This window comes from Chiloscyllium plagiosum, unplaced genomic scaffold (assembly GCF_037043375.1).
Source record: "Chiloscyllium plagiosum isolate Xiang-an unplaced genomic scaffold, Cpla_swu_hap1 HiC_scaffold_20, whole genome shotgun sequence".
NCBI lineage: Eukaryota > Metazoa > Chordata > Chondrichthyes > Orectolobiformes > Hemiscylliidae > Chiloscyllium > Chiloscyllium plagiosum.
The window spans coordinates 43,843,396-43,868,048 of NW_028270158.1; the positions used below are offsets into that span (position 1 = coordinate 43,843,396).

The 24,653-nt window shown below is 38.9% G+C and overlaps 1 protein-coding gene across 1 annotated transcript in view; it reads left to right on the forward strand.

Annotated features, from left to right (window-relative positions):
- Positions 1-22,809, forward strand: part of LOC122560611 (uncharacterized protein C16orf52 homolog B) — a 98,896-nt gene extending 76,087 nt beyond the window's left edge. The window contains exons 2-3 of the mRNA XM_043711416.2: positions 1,642-1,854; positions 18,276-22,809. Coding sequence (XP_043567351.1) covers positions 1,642-1,854; positions 18,276-18,460 — 398 coding nt within the window. The 3' untranslated portion in view covers positions 18,461-22,809. The remainder of the gene's footprint in view (positions 1-1,641; positions 1,855-18,275) is intronic.
- The last annotated feature ends 1,844 nt before the right edge of the window (positions 22,810-24,653 follow it).

Here is a 24,653-nt window from a genome sequence, read left to right on the forward strand (position 1 = left end):
TGTTGTAACTGTAGAGGCATTATGTGACAATCTTAATCTGAAACTGGCCCTATTTTAGCATTTACTGCTGTTCTAAGATGATGAGGTTACAGTAGGGTGGTTGGCATGAGCATTGAAAGAGGCCGTATTGGTGCGGTGGGCTAATGCAGGGCAGGTGGAAACTATATTCTGTGTGCAACCTATGCTGTACCTTAATTGGGAATTCATGATATTGTAATTCTTATTTTACCGATAAAATCAAACATAAAAAGCATTTTGTCTCAGAGTAATAATATAGCTCATCTCGATGTATCAAGTGATGGAGGCAATTGATACTTGAGAAGACGGTATAAGCACTGCACCATTTCAATTGACCTCCATTTTAACCATTTTAACTACCGTCCGCCCAGGATATTGTGTAATTGATGAGCTGGCCATTTTTAGACTGATTCTTTCTGGCTAACCAGAATAATAGAAACAAATTGTTATATGAGACAAATTACTAAGTAGCAAATTGAGAAGATAAATCCATTCATTGATTTAAGTAGAGAATATTGAATTGAAGGCGCTAGAGTGCAAAAGATATTGGGCCAAACTTTCCAAGACTGCTTTTTTTTAAACATACCATGATAGAGCTTTGTATTTCAGACAGGAGATTCTGATTAGGGCTTCTTTTGAAATGAGGAGGTGCACTTCTGTTGTGCCTCACCCCCCATAGCATACCACACCCTTTTTCACAACAGTCACTTGTTGTATTCTGAAATTTAAAGAGCCAGAATCACAGGCAGCTATTTTGACAGCTGCTTTTCTCTGTGTTACTCAAGTACAGTTGCGAGTTTTGAGTATCCCTACATACAAATGAGGAAGGACACCACTTCGACTCAGATAACACATCCATCCCATGACATGCAAAACAGAGACATGCAAGAGAATTCCTAGAAGCATGGCATTCCAACTGGAACTCTATCAACAAACACATTGATTTGGACCCCATTTACCACTCACTGAGAAAAAGTACAAGAAGTGACATCATCTTAGGAAATGATGTCATCACAGGAAATGACATCCCCCAACTCATGGAAATTCAAAAAAATAAATAGAAAGCGGGCTATGCCACCAGTGCTTCATTCGGAGGCTAACTGAAGATATTACCCAGTATGGTGACAAAACATCTGAAAACGAACCTTCCAGCTCAGCGAGCATACCTACATCCAGAACTCAAGTACAGTAGAAGCATTCACTATCTTTTGGTGTTTCTTAAGAATGGAAAATGTTGGATATACTCAGCACGTCAGGCAGTATCTTTCAAAAGAGAAACAGAGCTAATATTGTAGGTTGGTGATCTTTCAGATTTGTTGGAAGGAGGTGTTCTGTATAAACTGATGAGTTTTGAGCTTCCTTCTTTCTATCAATATGGTGCGTATCTGCCCCTTTCACTTGAGATACAACAGAGCAGCAATCCAAAAGCTTATGGTTTCAATAAACTTGTTCAATTATAATCTGGTGTCATGTGACTTCTGCCTTTGTCCATTTCACTCCAATACCGGCAACTCAACATTGAAAAGATTGGTGTGAGGTTGTTTTTAGGCTTACATTAAGTGAGGAGAATTTTTCATTTTTACAAACCAAAAGATCATTTGTCTATTTTCTTTGTTCCCACAGGTGCTCTGACAGTTGGGCTAGTCCGCCAGTGTCAAACCATCCATGGGCGGGAACGAACATGTGTCCCTCCACGTCTTCCACCCGAATGGGTCACAACACTGTTTTTCATTATTCTGGGCATTATTTCATTGACGATAACATGCGGTTTGCTGGTGGCTTCACATTGGCGAAGGGAAACCACCAAATATGCCCGCTGGATAGCCTTTGCTGGAAGTAAGTTCATTTTCTTATCAAAACTACATTCACAAACTCTAGAAACACACACATTGTCAACAGCTTGGGGTTTGTTGAACTTCAGGGTGTGCAGGTGATATACTTGGCCTCCCTAAGCATACAGGAATAACTTCAGCATCAATATGATCACAATTTTGCCATTGACCAATGTAAAAAAAATTGTTGTAAGTGCAATCCACCATGTCAGCATAAACTAGATTTGTGATCGTGGACAAATTTATTGCCAGGATAGACTCCCTTCCTTGTAAAGGTTATCTCTGAAACACCCCTGTACTATCATCATCTCACTTTTGTTGGACTGCTATTAACAACAAGCACAAAATACAGAATTTTAGAGCAGTCAAGTTCAGTTTCTGTTATGGCTCTTTACACAGATAATTGTCTCTTTACCTTTAATAAGCATGCAGTATGTTAATTATATCCTGATTAAGAATGGACCTTGAAGATTTGAGCTGTATTTGACATGATGGTGCAAAAGATATAATCTACTGTACAAGGTAACTTACTCATGGCATTCCTTATCTGAGCATTGTTTCTGTTGACCCAAAGAAAGCTTTTTTTAAAAAAAAAAACCCTTGGATAGGTGAATTATAAAGGCTTTAATAATAGTTTGTTTTTGGGTTCAGGTAAGTTGAGGTTTGGTTGCTGTCTAGAAACTAGTTCTAGTGTTAGGGTGAGGAATGAGGAAGAAAAGTCTGTTGGCAAATCTTTTGAGGTCCAGCAGTCATTACTATTGATTTAACTGTAGAAAAAAAGTTTAAAAATCTACATTAATGTAGCGCCTTTCTTGACTTTAGACCGAGCCTGGAATATTTGAATTTTCAAAAACAAAAAAAGCATAGAAACTATTTCTGTGAAGTTTTATACTTATCCAAACAGAACACACAAAAAGTGTTCTGTCAAGACCTAAATCCCAAAATAACAGCGATTTTGTTGAATTGACTTGGAGCCAGCGCTGGTAAATGATCCAGTCTGTGCTCTGGTACAACAGGTTCTGTGAACTGTGAGCCCAAAGCTTGCGTGAGTGTTCCATGAATTATATATTTTAAAACATTGAAGGGCATAAGAGAGCCACACCTTTGTTTGGTTTGAATTTTTGAAAAGTCCTTTTACACTTTCTTTGGAAGGTTTTACCACCTCATATTTGCTTTTACATACTTTAGCTGAAAAATATTGTTTTTAAGCATCACTACTTGTAAGTATCCTTCTCCTCTTGTCTTTGTTGCCTTAAAAAAACTTTCGTTTTTTTTCTGATCAGCAAGTTTTATGTTTCTTTAAAATGATCTCACTGTCCTAGTTTTTGGATAGTTTCAGCTACTTAAAACATGGTGCTGTTTATTGAAGAAAGTGCTTTTTCTCTTGGTATGCAGCAATAGAAATAACATATTCATAATTTATTTTACTGGCTGATAGGGGGAAAGCCTCTGTAGGAATTAGTGTTAATCCCTGGCTGGAATTGTGCAACCTTTTGCAACTTCCATCGAATCATAAAGCCATACAGCAAAGTTTCCCAAACTTAACTAGTCCAACTTGCTTGCATTTGGCCCATATCCCTCAACCATTTCTATTCATGTACTTATCCAAATGTCTTTTAAATGTTGCCGCTGTACATGCATCTACTACTCCTTCTCGCAGTATATTCCACATGCGAACCACCCTCTGTGTGAAAACATTGCCTCTCGTGTCCTTTTTAAATCTTTCTCCTCTCATCTTAAAAATATGCCTACTAGTTTTGAATTCACCCACCCTAAGGAAAAGACCATTGCTGTTCTTGCTATATATTAATCTATGCCCCTCATGATTTTATAAATCGCTGTAAAGTCACCACTTAACCTCCTATGACCAGTTGGATTTATAGACTACCAAGCATAACAGATTGAAAATGGAAATAGGAACGCACAAACTTTGCAGCTACATGTCTCTTGTAGGCATATATGGAGTAGAATTTGGAGCTGACGGGAAGATAGCAAACTAGGCTGATAAATCTCTGTTAAAGGAGGGGTTATATTTGTTGGAGAGAGTAAGGATTACATGGGGCTTAAAAAAACAACAAACATCATCTTTGCATCTAGAGATTAACGGTTGTTATCCAGGTAGGTCAGCTTGGGGGAAAAAAAATATTGCAAGGGTTTTTGCATGAAATATCTGCTGGTCCTCTCCTTGCACTAAGTAAACCTTTTCAAAAAATGACCACTTGTTTGGAAAGGTCCTCAAAATTGTGCAGTAAGGGATCTATTAAACTTTGAGTTATGATTGCAGATTGAGAGGACGCAAGTACAATTTGATGGAATGTGGAAATATGATTCAGCAAGAAAAATGCACTTTAATTGACATGTTTTTAAAAAAACTTGAAGAGACAGATCAAATACTTCGTAAAACAATGTCTTTTGTGCTCACTCCAGTCATGGTTACATCTGTGGAATGCTGCTTGCCAGATTTGAACAATGTGGATGTGATATTAGACACAGCATGTTTCTGTTAGATTACCCTTGAGCAGGGGAGGGAAGGTGTGGACAGAAACAAACGGTTTCTGGTCCCTCTCAATTGACTGGAGTAGATATAATACATAATCCTCATCATACTTCATACCTCGAGGGCAGATGAGCTGAATAATCCTGTGTTATGCTTGTATCAATGTCCTAACTAATAGCAAAATGATTTCATGTTCGCTTTGGCTCGCCAAGTAACATGACCAGAATGCTTTGGTTTATCACCTGTTACATGATGAGCAGTGGCCTCCATGCCTCTTGGCTGGGGGAGGAGACCAAAGAAATGAGCAGAGTTGCAATCCTGATAATTAAGAGAAAGGAAATGATGCTTTTCATGTTTGAATTACAAAGCCCTACAACTATTCAAGTAAGGATATTGATAGTGTCACAAAAGTGTGAAAGAGTGATGGTAGGAGGAATGTACTTCAATCACTGTTGGTACTTAAATTTTGTATATTTCTATCTGTAGTTCTGAAAAACTCAAATGTATATTAGCTCATCAAATCCATCCATCAGCTCTGCTTTAATTTACAGTCCTTATACTTTATAAGTATATGTGTATCTCTGATTTTCAGCTTAAAATCATAGTGTCTCCATAACTTATTCCTTTGTATTATTGAAGTTTTTCTGAACTGCTGCTATTGTGACTGATACAGAGATGCTAAACATTTGCTGTTTCCAATACTGATTGTTTTAAGCCATCATTTATATTTCGAGCGCTGTGTCTTGAATCACAAACTGTAGAACTAAAGCATCATGGGGTTAATTAATTTGAGACTCTTTTCATTTGAAAGTGTATTGTCAGTGGAATTCCTCTCCCTGCTGTCACACACTGAACCACGAAAACTGTTATTCCAGAAGGGCTGTTCATACAAAAATGTTTTTACATTATTGGAAATAATGAATCCTCCATGTGAGTGCCCATTTTATTGTCATTCACTGCTATTTTTCTTTAAAAATCAGGCTGGTGCTTATAATTAAAAATTATTTCCAAGTTAATTTTCAATGATGGGAAGACTGACTATAACATACCGTTTACCTTGGTAATTATCATTTCAAGCCAATTCTGTATTTAAAAACCGATTCCAGAGACCATCCCAAATGATGCAATTCATATGTTCTTCTGTCACATCTGTAGTTTTCACTGGTAGATACAATCCAGATGCAGTGCTCAAAGCTGTGCCTGCTTCCTTTTTAATAATGCTGAGTGGCAAAGAAAGGTTATCGTCTGTGCTTTGCTCTTTCTTTCATGGTTTGAATGGCAGGTTCTCACTTTTGTCCTGTAACCTCCTTATACCAGTTAGTAACTTAAGCACAGTGCTACTGTACAGTATTTTCCTTTTTAAGAGTGAAGAATTTAAGCTTTTTCTTAAACAGATCTGTGGCAGCAATAGTGAAGCCAATCCCTTGTGTAGAAAAATGTTCCTACAGGTTGCAGATTCCTGGTAGTGAGAGTGATATGTGTGCTTAAATCACTTAAAGACACTTCTGCATTGCAGGGGCTTTTCCTATGGGAGATCTATAATGTGGGCCTGCTGAGTGACTTCATGCTATCTGTCGTCATTGTTTGGTGTTAATCTCCCTGTGTTCAGTTAGTTGATTGAGACTCCTCTTAGCTACTGTAATGATGCTGGATCTTTGTACTAACAAAAAAAGTATAAAAGGGGAAGAATGACACTCACCTTAACAAATTGAGAACATTTTTTTTGCTCTGGATAAATTAACCATACATTCCCCAGGCCATTACAGTCCATTGTGAGCTGGCTGTTCTTAATGAGTTCAGACTACTTCAACCATTATTGCAGTGCAAAATAATTCATAATTCCTTGAAGTTTCTTTGATTTTTATATACAATATATAGATTGACCCTGTTTTACCATGAATGACCTGATTGATGTCTCCTCATGGTACCTATGTACTGGATAATTGAACACAAGCTCAACTGTTAATTCATTTCACTAGTATGTTAAATGAAGAATGGACATCAGTAGTCAAGCCTTTAAATTACTTTAAAGTTTAGTTATTATTGTCTTCATTGTTCAACATTTGATGCTAGTTTTGTGTCAGCTTAATGTACTCTCTCCTAATTCTGTGGGCCTTTTCACACTCAGTCCCATGTGAAGCAACTTATGTAATACCTTTTAGAAGTTCAATAGTAGTGCTTCACTGGTAACACACAGAACAAATCACAGGCATAAACCTATAAACTATACTCCGATAGTTTTGCAAGTTGGGTCTGCCTCTGGTATGAAGATATGTGTATGAGAGAGAGAGTAACGCTCACCCTTCGAACATGTGTTTAGGTTTAGGTCAGGGGTTGTAGTGGTGGTGGCAGGTGAGCCACGTCCATGCGATATTTGAACATCAATACTTGAATGGACTGATAGCAGCAAATGCCTGAGAGCTGGTTACAGTGTTAGCCACATGGCCAGTGCCATTGTCACTTTAAGAACAAGAGGCGGGATACTATGATTGTTCTATGTCTTTAAGAGATATGTTCTGTCATGTTTCTCTTGCAGATGGACGTTGTCACAGTGGTGCCAAAATGTCATCTTCAGACAAGCAGTTGGTAAACAGTTTGGAGTTATCCCTAGCTTTTGTTTTGACAAAGGAATTATGAGTGGTCAGGGTCAGAGCTCACACAGATCTAGGAACACTTCTGGTTTTGCTTCCAGGTAGTTGAGAAGGTTTCTGCTGACTGTTGGTGTTAAAAGTGTGAGTTCTACACTGCAAGAGTGAAATCTTAGACGGTGAGGCTTCCTCTTAAAAAAAAATCAAAGGGGACAGATTGTTTGTTTCTTCTGGACTGGAGAGAGGCAACATATGAAAATTATAATGTCTTTGTTGAATTGCATTGGAACAGTTGATAATTAGTGGTAAAATAATATAGTATCTTGTTATTTCCATAAATAATGTATTATTATGGAATACTAATACATAATATTCCATACACTATGGAATATACACCAATTCTTTTGTTGTTATTTGACTGTGTTGTAAGGATAAAGTGTGTTTGATTAAAGCTTAGTGATTGATCAATCGAATCATATCTGGAACACACTGGCTTACACTTGCCTTTTAAAAATATTTAATAAAAGGTTAGGGCCGAGGCTATGGGGAGTCTGGTCTGGTCAATAACAGTACAAACTAGAAGGTAGGTGATGTATTTGATTCCAGTCATTTCAGTGACTCTCGGGGAGGTGAAGGCCTCATGGTATTATTGTAGGACTGTTAATCCGGAGACCCAGGAATGTTCTGGGGACCTGGATTCGAATCCCACCATGGCAGATGATGGAATTTGACTTCAATGAAAAGAAATCTGGATGACCATGAATCCATTGTTGATTGTTGGAAAATCCCATCTGGTTCGTGAATGTCCCTTAAGGGAGGAAACTGCCATCCTTACCTGGTCTGGCCTGGCCTACATGTGACTCCAGACCTATGTCAATATGATTGGTCTCACAATAATACCACTATGCCATCACCTTACCTTCTACCCTTAACATCACTGTTGATGTTGGCAGTTTGTCAACTTCTGGACTGTAAATTGACATATACAAAGTTGGTTAAACCATACTTGGATATTTTAAAATCAGAGTTACTAACTCTTAGGTAGACTACCAATTAAAGCTAATGACCCCTACTAACCTAGAGCGATACAACTTAGAGGAGTCAAACAACCATCCAATCCTAAACAGGGATTGCCACATGAAACCATGCAATAGGCATCTGGTTGGAAGAGGCTATTTGTAATGCAAGCCATATGGGATCTTTGCTAATCCAGAGTATCTCATCTCTTCTCACCATCCTTGTTGTTCCAACCTTTTGTTCCCTTAACACATGATTGAAATGTTCTCAACTCCAATTGTAATTTGTCTCTTTGGTTTCCTGCATTCATTTTAGTAATTTCTTTCATTCTTATCCTTGTTTTTTTTTTCTCCTGAATTCAGTAATATGGCCTAGTTTCAAACATAATTTATTGTAAGAATAAAATCCATTGCCACCATTTAGTTGTAGTGGGGTGTGGTGAATTTATTAACCATTGTTTATTTTGAAATAAGTATTCTCTGATCATGAGTCACCTTCACAAAAGGGAGATAAATGTTCTATGTTTGAGAGTATATTACTGTAGCCTATGCACTGAATGAAGTGGATGGGGTAAGTTAGTATAGGGCACCTGGACTTCCAGTTAAAAAGACAGAGGATGGGATTGTCATGTACATAGCCGAATCCTTTGAGGAAGAGGCAGTGTCCCATGTTGACTTAATAATCCCACAACAGATGACAAAGAGCCACTTTCTGGGATTTGAGGGAAGAATAGCATTATTAGTGCCTTAGGAGGGAATAGGAATACTTGTAATATTTCTGTTTCCATAGTCTAACACTTGCACTTTCTGGATGAAAACTTTCTGGATTAAAACATTAATTTTGGCATTAAGTCTGTCACTGAAACTAGCAGTTTTATTTAGCATGCAATTTAATTTTGCATTTGAGGTCAAAATTCAAGTTGAATTCAAGAGAACAGGTGATGAGGCATAAGCGATTTGGATGGTAGCCATGGTAGATGAAAAGGAGCTTTATTCCACAATCATAAAACCATATTGGTCTGAGATGCAATACTTGAGTTTCTGAAGAAGGTTTGTGTGCCAGCTCCAGGTGCACTGGAAACCACAGTGTAGTCTTTGGAGGCATGGGAAGAGTCCGTAAGTCTAGACAGAAATTTTGCTAGTTCACCACAGAATGTGAAGACCTGCATAGAGATTACTGTCACCCCAACACCAGTTACTCACTTTGATCAATTTATTTCTAATGTTTCCTGAACTTCATTGCCTCCTTTTAATCACTGACGTCTGAACTCTCAGGATCTCCAAGTTCTACCACGACGGCCTTCAGGAGTCTTCCAATTCTTCTCTGAAAGAAATAGTCTGTCCTCATCCTCTCCCAACTGAACTTGTTCATACATTGAACAAATTATCCTGTGACTCTACCTCTTCTAAATTAAAAAATGTTGCTTTGTTAACTTTTTATAGTCTAGCTACCCTGCCTTTTGTAGGATATGTGGAATATTATTTGTTTCTGTTCCACTCAGGACCTCTTCCTCAACTCTCTTTTTTTCAGAATAAGGAGGGCAATGCTATTTCCTGCTCTCGTCATGAACTGAAAAATTTCATGAACTTTGGTTCAACTTTCCATCTTTTCTCACCTTCACATGATCCAGCATTGATTCTTCCTTTTCCTTTCTCGACTTTACCTATCCTCAGAAATCTATCCGTATTTATGATAATCATCTGCTATTCTCAGCTACCCTGACCACACTTCTTCTTAACCTGATTCTTGTAATGACTCGGGTTACATTCTCCCAGTTTCTCTCTATCTGTTGCATTTGTTCCAACAATGTCACCTTCCATAACAAAGCTTTTGAAATGTCTTTTTCCTCAACTCAAAATTCCCTCCACCCTGTTTAATAGGCTCCTTGACTGTGTCCATCTGACTTCACACACTACTTTTCTCACTCCTTCCTTTCTCTTCTGGAACCATGATAGGATTTCTCTGGATTTCACCTTCCAGCCAACAAGGTTCAACAGATCATCCATCATCTTTTCCAATCTAATCCATCACGTTACACATCTTCCCCTCCCATTTGGTAGGAATTTGATAGAAGTTTTCAAAACCACAAAGGGGCTGGCCAAGGTAGATAGGGAGAAACTGTTCCCTTTTATTAAAGAATCGATAATGAGAGTTCAGTTGAGGCATTCAAGAGAGTATTTGATTATTATCTAAACATGAACAATTTTTGGTTTATGGGAAAAAGGCAGGAGAATGGGATAGAGTCATAGTGCTCATTCAGAAAGCTATGTAGACACAATGGACCAAACAACCACAATAATAATTCTGTGATCAACCTTGCTGCACCATCTGACACCATTCTGCCATGATGAGCTGAAATTTTTTGTAGCTGAACAGAAATGAAACAAAGTATTTGTTTGTCTTTCACTGACACTTGTATGTCATAGAGATATACAGCATGGAAACAGACCATTCGGTCCAACCCATCCATGCCGACCAGATATCCGAAACTAATCTAGTCCCATTTGCCAGCAAATGGCCCATATCCCTCTAAATTCTTCCTATGCATATACTCATCCAGTTGCTTTTAAATGCTGTAATTGTACCAGCCTCCACCACTTCATCTGACAGCTCATTCCATACATGCGCCACCCTCTGTGAAAAATTGTCCCTTAGGTCGCTTTTAAATTTTTCCCCTATCACCTTAAACATACGCACTCTAGTTCCGGACTTCCCCGCCCCAGGTAAGTCCTGCCCTGATTTGCCTTTCCAAATGCAACACCTCACACTTATCTAAATTATAAACTTCACCTGCTACTCCTCGGCCCATTAGCCCCATCTGATCAAGATCCCATTGTACGCTGAGGTAATCTCCTTCATTGTCCGCAATACCTCCAATTTTGGTGTAATCTGTAAAAACTTACTCACTATATCTCCTATTTGTACATCCATGTCCTTCTGTCTCAGATTTCATCAGGCAAAATGATGACATGCTTTTACATAGTGTTTTTAATGTAATAAATTATCCCACAATTATTAAACAACTTTCCTCAGCGGGTTACACAGAAAAGTAATGCAGGCAAAGATGGGTTGAGAGGCAGTGACGCTTCAGGAGGGAATTCTTTGGGACTGTGTATCTTAAGGCATCTCTGTCAAAGGCGCATTAGTTAAAATTAGGGCTTTTGCCCGAAACATCGATTTCGAAGCTCCTTGGATGCTGCCTGAACTGCTGTGCTCTTCCAGCACCACTAATCCAGAATCTGGTTTCCAGCATCTGCAGACATTGATTTTACCTCTAAAATTAGGGCTGTACAAGGGACCAGGTTATTAGGGCCGCAGAGATCTCAAAGGGTTAAAGGGCTGGAAGTTGCAGGGATATGGTTGTTTCATGAACTTAGCATCCTGTCAACTCCAAGCTGTCATTCAGACACTGCCTCCAGTCAGCTAGGCCACCTAAAAATATGCATACTGTCAAAGCTTTTTGTCGTCTTATCATAACACTGCAATAAATTATAAAGAGCAACAACATTTTATACTGAAAGAGTAAAGAATGTTTATTGATTGGAAAGCGATTTCTGGTAGAGGCACTGTCATGGAGAATGAACCAGGTAAATGATGACTGACTGTTAACTGCCAATCTCCATTTCATTTTAAGCCGAGGAGGTTAACTCTTATTGGTCAAAGCATTGCTCTGAGGAATGGACCAGAGAATGGCTGTTAAGATGAAACAGGTACTGTGTGTACTCATGTTCTTGGTTTGACAGGATTTATGAAACTGAAATGATGCTTGATAAATCTATAGGAATCTTTCAGGAAAGTAACTAAATAGAATTGATACGGTTGAGCCAGTGGATATGGTTTACTCCAACTTTCAGAAGATTTGCAGTTAGGTTCCACATAACAAATTCGCATGAAAACTTGAAGTGCATGGCATTTGAGGTAGACATGGATAGACAACTGGTTGTCAGATGGGAAGCAACAAGTAGGTATAAATGGGTCATTTTTCCAAATAACAACCAGTTACTAGCAGGGATAAATGCTTGGACCTCAGCAACTCTTAATGTATATTAATGATTAAGATAAGGGAACTAAATGTAAAATCTCTAAGTTTGTAAATGACACAAAACTGGGTGGGTGGCCGAACTATGAGGATGTAGAGATGTTCAGTGTGATTTGGGCAAGAGAGTGAATGGGTAATGCATGGCAGATGAAGTCTAATATGAATAAATGTGAGGTTATCTATTATGGCAGCAAAAACAGGAAGGCAGATTTTTATCTGTATGACACTAGATTGGCAAGACTGAGGTGAAATGAGATCTGGGTGTCCTTGTATATCATTCCCTCAAAGTAAGCATGCAGATGCTGTTGACAGTGAAGAAGGCAAATGGTATTTTGGCCTTCGTATCGAGGATTCAAGTACCAGAACAGAGATGTCTTGCTGCAATTGTACAAGGTCTTGGTGAGACCACACCTGAGTATTATGTGCAGTTTTGCTCTCCATATCTGAGGAAAGATACTTTGGCTATGAAGGGAGTGCAACAAAGGTTTACCAGACTGATTCCTTGAATAGCAGGAGTGATGTAGGGAGTAGAGACTATATTCACTGAGTTTAGAAGAATATGGGGGGAGCTCATAGAAACCCATCAAATTCTAACAAAACCAAACAGGATAAAGGTAGGAAGGATGTTCGCATTGACTGGAGAGTCAAGAATCAGGTGTCACAGTCCAAGGATGGGATGTAAGCCATTTAGAACTGATTTGAGAAGAAACTTCTTCACCCAAAGGGTGGAGAGTCTGTGAAATTCTCTGCCACAGAAAGCAGTTAAGTTCAAATGTTTGAATGTTTTCAAGGAGGAGATAGATATAATTCTTATGGCTTAAAGAAACAAAGAGATTGGAGAGAAAGCGGGAACTGGGTACCAGGTTGGATGATCAGCCATGATCATACTGAGTGGCAGAACAGGCTCAAAAGGCCAAGTGGTCTACTATGCTCTTATTTTCTAACTTACAGTTTTTCTGTCCGTTTAAAAACAGCATCCCTGTATATTAATATGTAGATTTCAGTACATGCAAGTGTGCCCAACTGCAAATTCAACTGATCATCTTTAATTACTTGACGGCATAATTTCTAGTACAGTTGGGATTATTTAGCAAAAACTGTCCAAACACTGAATCACATCTAATATTGGATAGTGTGTTTAGAGTTTTGTAAGTGCAGGCTGGCTGGATATCTTCGGTACTTTGCCTGTTGCAAATAGCTAAAAGTATGTGCTATTTGATACGCTCTGCCAGTCTTTGGAGGGCGTGTTACTCCGATATCTAATGCCATAGATGCAAGACTCCTGCATTGAAATTCATAAACCTACATTACCCTTTATATGATAGATCCCTTTTTGGCTTGATGACAGCATTTTGTCAATGGTAAATATCACTCATATTCCTGGGGCATAGTTACAGCCTGAAACAGTTTGTCATTTGTTGCTCAAACTTTTGACATTTCTTTCTCTCCCAGAACAATGTGAGGTAAACTGGGCCTTTTTGTGATGTAGTTTCACATTCCACTTCCAGACCGTCACCATCCTCCCACAGCTTCTGAAAACCTTTTTAGTGAACATGCTATGCATCGAGATTGATGAGTTGGTTTTGATAGTTTTGTGTACCAGAGGAAGCTATCAATGATTAACTAACACTTCAGTTGAATTTTGTCTTGTTGTAAAATTACAAAATATTTTACATTACAATTAACATTGTAGTCTCTGGATCAGACCTTGTTGTTCTGAAACTAGGTGCACTGCCTTCAGCATTGTTCTGCTCGAATTGTCCTCCAAAGTCGACAAGCAGGAGGCCGGAGGAACACATCAAGCCAGGCAGCATCGGGGGTGGAGAAGTCGACGTTTTGTGTATAACCCTTCTTCAGGACTGAAGAAGAGTTACACCTGAAATGTCAACTTCTCCACCTCCTGATGCTGCCTGGCTTGATGTGTTCATCCAGCTTTCTGCTCGTCTACCTTGGATTCCAGCATTTGCAGTTTTTTTGTCTCTAACCTGAATTGTCCTCCAGGCAGGATAGCAGAAATAAGTGAATGAAGGCCAGTAAACAAGGATGAAGTGCTTTGATCCAATGATTGTGAAGACTCTGTCTCTTAGCCTTGATACCAGTGCTGGCTGCATAAACACCTGAAGTGTCTGAATTTGGCCGGGGGTTGGGTCTCTGGAGATGAACCTGGACAAGCCCATGAAGCTCTTCTATCATCTCTGGAATATATGCAGCTGTTTTAGCTGATCTGGCCAACTCCAGTTTTTTTCACTTTGTTCATGGGAGATCAGTTATAGTGTCATCAGACATTTTTATAATCACTGGAGCAATTAGTGTTAATAGTAAAATGGAAATCCAAGCTCATTAGATGAAACGCATTTTAACTCATGTGGCTCCTATGGAACTAGCAACATATGTGGGATATGTGTTCTGACTATCCTTTAAATGCATAATCAGAGCTGACTTAAGATGCATTTCTGTTTGAATTGGATTGAGCAAATTTGCTTTCCATACAATATTCTGTATTCCAGTGTTGTTGTGAGTTTCTATAGAGGATTATTCCCACAAACAGCTGTGCAAGAATTGTTGCCTTGACAGCCAAAAAGGACCAGTTCAACTAAACTTGTTGTCATGTCAAACAAAAATGGTGTTCCTGTAGTAATGAATAAAAGTTAATTGTTTCCTGTCCCCTTATATTTTCCATTCTGATCTTGTTGGCATAGATCCTAACCATGTTGATTAGGTAAACTTTGGGGCACATTTTCAGACATTATAACTGACCTATGTTGTGACTTTATTTTACATGTTCATAGATTTAGTTGATCCAATTTGTGAAAAGACAACATTGGATATGATTAGCCTTTTCTCATTATTTCATAGGATATTGGCATTCCTAGCAAGGCTAGAAATTTGTTGAGAAATTGGCATTAGGTGGAAACAGGCCCTTCAGTCCAACAAGTGCACACCGACCCTCCGAAGAATAACCCACCCAGACCCATTCCCTCTGACTAATGCACCTAACAATATGGGCAATTTAGCATGGCCAATTCACCTGACCTGCACATCTTTGGACTGTGGGAGGAAACCGGAGCACCCGGAGGAAACCCACACAGACACTGGGAGAATGTGCAAACTCCACACAGACAGTCACCCGAGGCTGGAATCAAACCTGGGACCCTGGTGCTGTGAGGCAGCATGCTGCAGTCCATCTGATTATGTTGCAATGATTTTTATGTGCATCTGCTGCCCTTGGCTTTCTGGGGGATATGGGTTGCATGTTTAGAATGTAGTGTTGAAGGTTTGGCAAGTTGCTACTGTGCAAGATGTAAATGCACACACTGCTGCCACTGTGTGCTGGTGGTGAAGGGAGTGAATGTTTAAAGTGCTGCATGGATACCAACCAGACAGGCTGCTTGTACTGGATAGTGACATGCTTCTTGAGTGTCAAAGGAGGTAAAATGGTCCAGGCAGAGGAGAATATACTGTCACACTCCTGACTTAGAATCATAGAATCCCTGCAGTGTGGCAGTGAGCCATTTGGCCCGTCACGTGCATACTGACCCTCTGAAGAGCATCCTATCCTATCCCTGTTGTAACACTGCATTTTCCCATTGCTAATTCAGCTAGCCTGCGCACCCCTGGATATTATGGACAATTTAGCATGGCCAATTCACCAAAGCTGCGCATCTTTGGAATGTAGTGGATTCAACTATAATAATGTCATTGAATGTCAATAAACAATGGTTAAATTCTCTCTTATTGGAGACGATTATTGCCGGACACTTGTGGCAAATAATATTTATGACACACATCAGCCCAAGCCTGACTGCTGTCCACATCTTGCTGCATATGGACACAGGCTGGATCATTATCTGAGGAGTTTCAAATGCTACTGAGCACAGTAATCATTAGCAAACATCTTCACTTCTAACCTAATGGTCAAGGAAACATCATTGATGAAGCAGCTGAAGGTAGTTGCAGTAGGTGACTACACTGAAACATTTCTGCAGCAATGGCCTAGGACTGAAATATTGGCCTTCGACAACCACAACCATCTTTCTTGATGCTCGTCACACTTTCAACCAGCTGAGAATTTTTTTGCCTGACTCCCGTTGACTTCAAATTTGCTCAGGCTTTTTTTTTCCTTGTAATCAAATGCTGCCTTAGTGTAAAGTGTAGTCACCATTACCTGACCTCCAGCTCAGCTCTTTTGTTCATGCTTGGACCAAGGCTGTACTAAGATGTGGAACTGAGTGCTAATGGCAGAATCCAAACTGAGTTTCATTGCATAAGTTATTGCTGTATAAGAGCTGCTTAGTTGCACTGTCAATTACACCTTCAAGCATTTCGGTGATCAGGAGAAGACAGATCAGGCGCTAATTGGGTGGATTGGATCAGCCCTGCTTTGTGGACAGGACAAAACTGAGCAGTTGTCCATTTTGTCAGGTAGATAGATACCTGTACTGGAATAGTTTGACCAGGCCATGGCTAGATCTGGAGTGCATATTATCAGAATGTTGTAGGACCCTTTAACCTCTGCTGTCCCTAGTGTCTTCAGCTTTCTCTTAATATCAAGAGGAATGAATTGAAATGCCTGAAGGCTAACATCTCTGAAGCTGGGGTTGTCAGGATAAGACTGAGATGAAGCATTCCCTCAGCATCTCTCTCTGAATGTGACTGCAAATTTTTCAACTTTGTTTTTTTTTGCACAGATGTACTGGTCACCCGTATCACTGAAGATATATGAACATTTGTGCAGCCTCTTCAAGTTGTTAGTTTTGTAATTGTTCACCAATACTCATGACTTATTTTGACAGGACTGCAAAACTTTGATCTGATCCTTTGTTTCTGATATTGGTCAATACTGCCGCTCACATTTTGTCCCTCTGTTTGATCAACAAGTGATCCTATTTGTAGCTTTATCAGGTTAATCCCTCATTTTTTGGTGTGCTTGGTGCTGCAAATCCCATGCTCTCCTGCATTCTTCACTGAAGCACTGTTGATCTCCTGGCTTGTTGGTAATGACAGAATGAGGGATAAATCAGATCATGAGGTTTACATATTATGATAGAAAACAGTTCTGTTGTTGAAGAACCACACTGCCTTGTAGATGCACAGTTCTGAGCGGCTAGATCTGCTCAAAAACTATTGCATTTAGAACTATGGTAGTGCCACAAACAAAGAGGAAAGTTCCTTCGATGTGAAGACAGGATTTTGGTGTAAGTAAAACCACAAGGTTTCCTTGCTCATGATTGTCTTGATGCCATGAGATGCACGCCAACTCCCTCCCACTATTTGTGCCACCTCCTCTGGTGGTTCTGTCCTGCTGGTAGAGGAGGGATGGGGCTGGTGTCACCTGGGACATTGTCTATAAACCATAATGCAGGAAGTATGACTCAGTCAGATGATTGACTGATTAGTCTGTGTGATAGCTCTGCCAATTTTGGCACAAGCCCCTGAGCTTAATGAAGAGGACCTTTCAGGGTTGATGAGACTGGATGTGGTGTTTCTGGTGCCTAAGTCAAAGCTGAGTGTTGTCTTTTTTTAAATCTTTCTGTAGCAGTCTGGTAAATTGATTGGCTTGCTAGGCCACTTCAAAGGGCAGTTAAGAATTAGTCATATGTAGAGTTAATGGCCACGTGGTATTATCGCTCGACTGTTATCCAGAGATCCAAATAACTTTCTGGAAACCCAGGTTGAAATCCAACCATGGCAGATAGTGGAATTTGAATTCTATAGAAATCTGGAATCTAATGACTACTAGAAATCCTTTTCCAATTGTTAGACAAACCCATTTGGTTCACTGATGTCCTTTTAGGGAACGAAATCTGCCATCCTTACCTGGTCTGGCCGACATGTGACTCCAGACCCACAGAAATGTGTCTGATTCTGAACTGCTGTCTGGGCAATAACTGCTGCCTAGCTAACCATGTCCTCATGCTGTGAATGAATAAAGAAAAAATTAAGGTTTTATAGGGGTTATTTTTCACACAACAAAACACAATTATATGTTACAAAAGAGTTTTGACAAGAAGCTTGGATTCAAAAAGAGTTGAAAGGGACATCCTAGTGCATTGCACACACTTGTTCCTCTGATCACTGCTCTATATACATGTATTGTCGTGTTTTACCTTGTTGCATTTTTTTAGTCAAGAAATATCTTTGCACGATTGTTTCATGCCAAAATTTCAAGCAAATAAAATTTCATCGAGATGGAATATTTGTGGAGATATAACGAATTATATTGCCTCAATGTACATTACTAATATACTAATGTATACTTGTTCCCTTTTTTTCTCTCTCAATAGTGATCTTGTTCTGTATGGCAGCCCTGATATTTCCAATTGGATTTTACATCAATGAAGTTGGAGGGCAACCATACAAGTTACCCAATAATACCCAGGTTGGATCTTCGTACGTGCTATTTGTCTTGTCCATCTTCTTTACCATTGTGGGACTTCTGTTTGCAGGGAAGGTTTGCTTACCTGGTTGAGGAAATGGGAAAAAGCCTGCCCAAACACAAACAGGAAAAAAACAATCATCAAAGTTGAGTTGCATTCATCAGCTGGGGACTGCTGAGAGCAACTCCCAAGACCGAGGATGGATTAGTTCATATCACTATGCACTTTGGAGACAAAGAAGAGTTTTTCCTTCATCTACCCTCATGCTGATTCAGAATATTGTGAACAAATTGCTGCTTAATGTGGATGAGAATGGGGCTGTTCTGGAAAATGAACAACCTGAGAAGACTACTTCACTGAAGCGGCATCATAAACCCATCCTTCTATGTCCCCACCGTTAACACTATACCTGTCATCATTTCATATTAGCAACAGGCATTTGAGCCCAAGCTCACTCTCTCACAGCTTTTATTCATTCTTTAGAAAGAGATTCAGTATTAGGCTGGAAGTAAAATGGACAATGCAGGTGGGGCAGGCCTCACTGAAGATTAGACTATTGCAACATTTCCAAGATGGTGAACCATTGAAAAATTGAGAGTTGATGAGGAACGTTACACTACTAAACAAAAGTAATACCAAATTGGATGTGATTCAGGACTTGGAGCACAATGGAGTGCCAGTCTGACCAGGATCAAGTTATGAAGCCTTTAGATCAAAAGTTGCTTTCTATTCTGTATGAAACAATTATGGAAATCTAATCCTGCTGGATATTAAAGCCAAATATTATGTTTTTTGTTCAGTAACATTTAGAAGAAATTCCCCCTTCTATTTCTGTTTGCTGATGCAGTTTAATGTATATGCAACTCAGGCATGTTCAAATGACTGGAAAACACTACGTTGAGAAGGTCAGAGGCTGAGTTGCTGTCATTTTGAGGTCAGAATAGTTGAAAGTCCTCAGTTACCTCATTCTTTGTGCTTTTTTTGTTATGTAGTAACTGACCCCAACTTCATATTTTCACACAATATTACCACATGTCTAAACCTTACTGGGTGCAATTTTTTAAGTTGACTAAGCTGAACTAAGAATTTATCTTTATTAAATTATTTGTATATGAGGAGAAAGATTGTGACATATCCTTTTAATCACTCCACTGCTTAAACCTGTTTTTTTAAAATAATGTTTTGACTAATGTACTGGCTGTGATTGTCCAGAGTTGTCCTCCAATTTATGCTAACAGAACTTCATCCATTGTTTGTCTGCCTACTTGCAGATGTACATTAACTTAGCCCATTCAGCAGTATCAGTTACCTTCATTGTGTTTACTTATCCTTGGTTGTATAATATTAAAAGATGATACTATCTCTGATCAGGTGACTATATGTTTCCATAGCTCCATGTAGAGGCATTAAATTGAACTTCCCTTTCGGACTGTGCATTGACACTTCGGGATCAATGTGAAGTTGTTCACTATGATGATGATAATGAATTGAGCTGTTTGATCGACAGGAACAGATAAGTTGTGTGAGACCAGCTGTTGAAGCACTGCTGCAGTTCTACACAAGCTTTGAGTGAACTCAACTGACCCAGTATTTTAACATATCAGCAATAAAGCTTTGCTTAGCTGTCTGTAAGAAACACTACTCTCCTATCTTAAGATGCTCACCTGCACTGAGACACAGTAGTTACAACTCTGAGACTGCTGCAGGAATATTGCTATTTCCCATTCACTCTTAAAAATGGTGTTTGGATGCAGGCGCTGTACAAATGTGCTATGTGCGTTTCCCTTTAAAGAGATTGTTGGAACTAGACTGATCTGTTCTGGGCATATCTCTTCTAGAACAGCCCTTGTGGTGTCACAGTGCTGGTGATCATGTGCTGGCTAATGCAATAGCTTGAGATGTCTGTTCACTGAAAGAATTTGGGTAGAATTATCTTTAATTGAGTCATGTGGAGATGCCAGGGATATTGCTTCTGGCAATAAAGGGCGACTGCTTCCAGTGATCTGTGTGCTCTGCATATCAAAGGAAATGATGTACAAGAAATATAACCATCAAGGAACAATTTTATATATTTGACCTGGTGCCTCAGCATTTGTAGTGAAAGGTCAAAGGGCAGTATACATATTGCTGCCCATACTTCAACTTGTTGGAACAAAAGGGAAGTCCAACAGTGCTGTAGGAAACTGAATGGAAATGTGTGATTGATCTGCTTAAAACAGGAATTACGAGAAAGCATTAAATAATCAGAAATATAATTAAATTTGGTAGATCTAGAATTCCTGAAATATCCCCTGTATTCCAAAGTAAGCAACTTGAACAATATACTAAATAACAAAACATACTTTGAGAAATTATGACTGAGCTGATATGTTCATTTGACTGTAATGAAAGATTGTTGACCTAATTTTATTGTCTGTAGCCAACTTGACAACAGTTTCATTTTTCATGAACACATTATACATTTCAACATGTACAGTTCTAATTAACACAAGCTCCCATGGGACCACCAGTCTTGGTAGTTGAAAAAGAGATTTATTTGGCTTTCTTCTGCCTCTCATTCTGCAGTCTGCCCATTTGTTCCTCTTGCCATTCTCTCTTACTGTCGTATGTTAATGTGTGTCTGCCTCGCTCTCTCTCACATTTGCTCACCCCTTTGCTTCCTCTCCCTGTTGCGCACTCTACCTCTCCGCTGTCTGCCTGTATACACTCTTGTCCTCTCAATGTCTTCCACTTTGCCTCGTTGATATCACTGATGGCACAAGATGAGCCATATGTGTCAATGCAAGTGAAAAGGCCAGCGTATTAACATGTTACTGTTGAAGATGTGTACGTTCCCTGGCCTTGTTTCACACTGCAGTTTTTAATTGCAGTAGCACAGGAGTAACAACGTAGTGAATAACAAACAAAATCCCCAGGAACAGCTCTTGGAACTTCAGATGTACTTTGACCGAGTGTTTGTATCAAATTCTATCTAGATTATAGAAATACACTTCTGAATAAATAATTTGACAAGATTATTGAACATATTGGGTACTTTGATCCAAAAGTATCAAATATTTGAAAACATCTGGTCTGCAAGCTTTACTGCTTTCTAAGTTTTACACCATGTCGCACAATATCTAATCGGGTATATTTTAGTAATAAAATGTTTTGAGCTATCTGTAAGACCCACTTACAAGCTTTAAAATAGTTTACCATCAGTTTACAAAATCACACGTCTTTTTGTTTCGAAGATTCCTTTGCAACAATGAAGCTTTGTGAGTGGGAACGTTCATTTTCGTTCTCCCAAACTGTGCAAATCATTTTGAAAAATATTTTGAACATTTTAAAAAAAAAAGTAATTCAATCCAATGCAATCAGCAAGTTAACAGTACCATCTCTACCTTTTTCTAATGTCTGATTGGTGACTCTTGAGGGGCTTTAAAGTGATTGTGTGTCCCTTGCAGTTAGGGGATCAGCTAGTTAAGTTGGTTGGATGGCTGCTTTGAAGGACTCTAATTCTCGATCTCTCCCCTTGCCTGAGGCATGGTGACCCTCTGGTTAATCTCTGTCTAATGAGAGAAAAGCCCTGTAGTCAGGTAGATTGATGGCGACTTTAATTTTAGATCCTGCAGCTAACTGGCTGAGCAGTTCAACAGCATCATATATTCCCACTTTTTTTAAATTCCCACTTTAATGGCATGATTTTCCCCTGTGCAAAAAAACTCAGTATTTAGTGCTTTCTGAGCAAAGGAAAATTATTAATATCATCGTGCAGCACATTATTTTGAAAAAAAACTTGGACTGCATTTTGTTTAAAGATTTATATACTCTAACTCTTGTAGATCACAACATCCTGTATGTTGCAGTTAGTTGATCACTTGTGTCTGTTAGTCATTTCTGAGCTAATGTGTTTTCTGGGGCAGCTCATTAAAAAGATGTGGGATGGGTGGGGGGAGGGAAGATAATTTCCAAAAACGTGTTGCTATAACTAGAGCCAGTTTTATCTGGTGGGAAACATTGAAATTACATTACTTTGTTCCCTGATGTTTCATTTAATGGTTTAGTTGTATCTTGGTTTCTATATGATTTGTTTTCATTCGTTTGTCCCCTTGCTTCCAGTCCACATCAAACCCTGTCTAAAGGACACAACAATGAAGGATAATGCAAATGCCTCACTGCGTACAAATGATTCAGTGGTTAATCCAAGAAATCCATAATGAGATCGAGTCATTTTCTTATTGTATAAAGTCACAAAAGGGACTCTTTGGGATATCTGCAAACAGCCTGTACAATATCCTATTATCAATGTGTTTTATAATTGGTTACTGCAATTTTTAAAACCAATAATTTCAGAGGAGGCATTGTTAATACATCTGTACAAAGAGAACATAATTTTCCCTCACTTGTATTTTTGTTATTGAGCAAGTTTATCAAATAAAACAATTGTCTACTAAAGGAACTGGTGTTTTGTTGTCAAATTCTATGGGAATTAAATTTGATAAACACTTCTATTCGCTTTCCAACTGATGAAGCACTTAAGCATAGCCAGTGCTGAAGGAAATGAGGCAACTAATCTACACAGTGAAATCTCACTATCATCTATGAAGAAAATGATCATTATTTCCTCTATAATATTGATTGAGGGATAAATGTTCAGGACACCACATGGACACATTTGTTACTCAAGTAGTGGCCATGTGATCATTTTGCATTTGCTTGAGAGGGCAGGTGTGTCCACACTTGATAGTTTCATGTGAAAGACAGCATCTATATCTGCTGAAGCATTCTTCCAGTACAGACCAGGACTGTCAACTCTGTCTGGGAGCAAATGGTTTTTTTAATTGGCTTAACCTAAAATTCTTGGCACCCAATCACCTCGCACTTCTTGGACCGCAAAGGACCATCAGCGTCTCTCTCTATTAGAGACAATTGGTTATAAGTATCTTGAGGAGCAAAGTGAGGAGGCAGGCTTCTATATACTAGTACAGCTAGTGTAGGAATTGAAACTGCATCACCCTCTAGGCAACTGAGCTAACCAACTTGCCATCAAGACCTCTTCCCAAATCCTTGCAATGATGCAATTTGACATCTATGAGTAGAGATTTAAATCACTTTACTAAATATTGTCTGAAGGGTTTTGTTTGAAGGAGTAAACACAAAGAAACTGTATCTACTGGAAGGAAGATCAATAATCCTGTCTACCATCACAGGTGAATATAAAAGGCCTGAACATTATTTAGCAAAAGCTCTGGAAATGGGGAATAATGTAATGTCAGTGGGTGAGTGAATGTGGGAGTTGAGCAGGTTCATGGAGCTGTTGTCATAAACCGAATGAATACAAAAATGTGGCAGTGGATGCATACTAAAATTCTCTTGGTGTTTAAATTATTGATAAAACAGCAAAGCTGGAGTAATTTTATGCCTCCATTTTGGAGTCACGCTGCTTGATCTGTCAATTACAATAACAGCCTCTAATTGCAACAAACTAATTGGCAAAAGAGCTCTACAAAGCTGTCAGTATTATTTTGTGTATCTATTGGACACTATGCCTTCCAATACCCTCCAGTTGCAGCAAGCCCTGAGTATACCAGTTCCAGTGTTTCCTGGACATAGACCAGACTATGGAATAAGCCAGAATAGACATTGACCCATATTCCTTCCCCAAAACTAGGCCAGGCTCAACCTGAACCTGTGAATCACACTCTTGAGTAGTTCAGCTTCTGAATAAAATATTCCAAGGTGCATCACTGGGATAATGAAAACACAATTTGACAGCAACTCACACGTTATCATACTATTAGAATAGAAGACTATAAGTGGATTTTAAGAAGCATCTTACAGTGGTATAGATTTAACTTTCACCCTTCCATGCTTGCTTTAAAGATCAGGAGTATTAGTCTGGAGTGTCACCAAGAACTGAAGGATGAATGGTCCCTTCAGATAACGAAACATCTATCTAATAGGCATTCCCAATAAACATAATTTTAGTTTTATTGGTTTTCTTTGGATTTTATTGATTTCAAACTTTGTTTTAAGAAAAACAAATTGCTGGTGAAACACAGCATGTTTGCAGCTCCCTCTGCTGTTTTGCCTGAGGATTGGCAGGCAACCTGATAATTCATTTCTCAACCTCAGATTCACAAAAGGTGAATGAACTTTCACCTAAGTTTTGCAATATTCCAGGAATTCTGAGTGATTGGCTTTTAATCAGCTTAACCACAGAAGATTGTATAATTTTCTAATAAAGTCATTTTGAAATCCCAAAAAGACCTTTTGAAATTTTATAAGTCCTGTTCATTATAA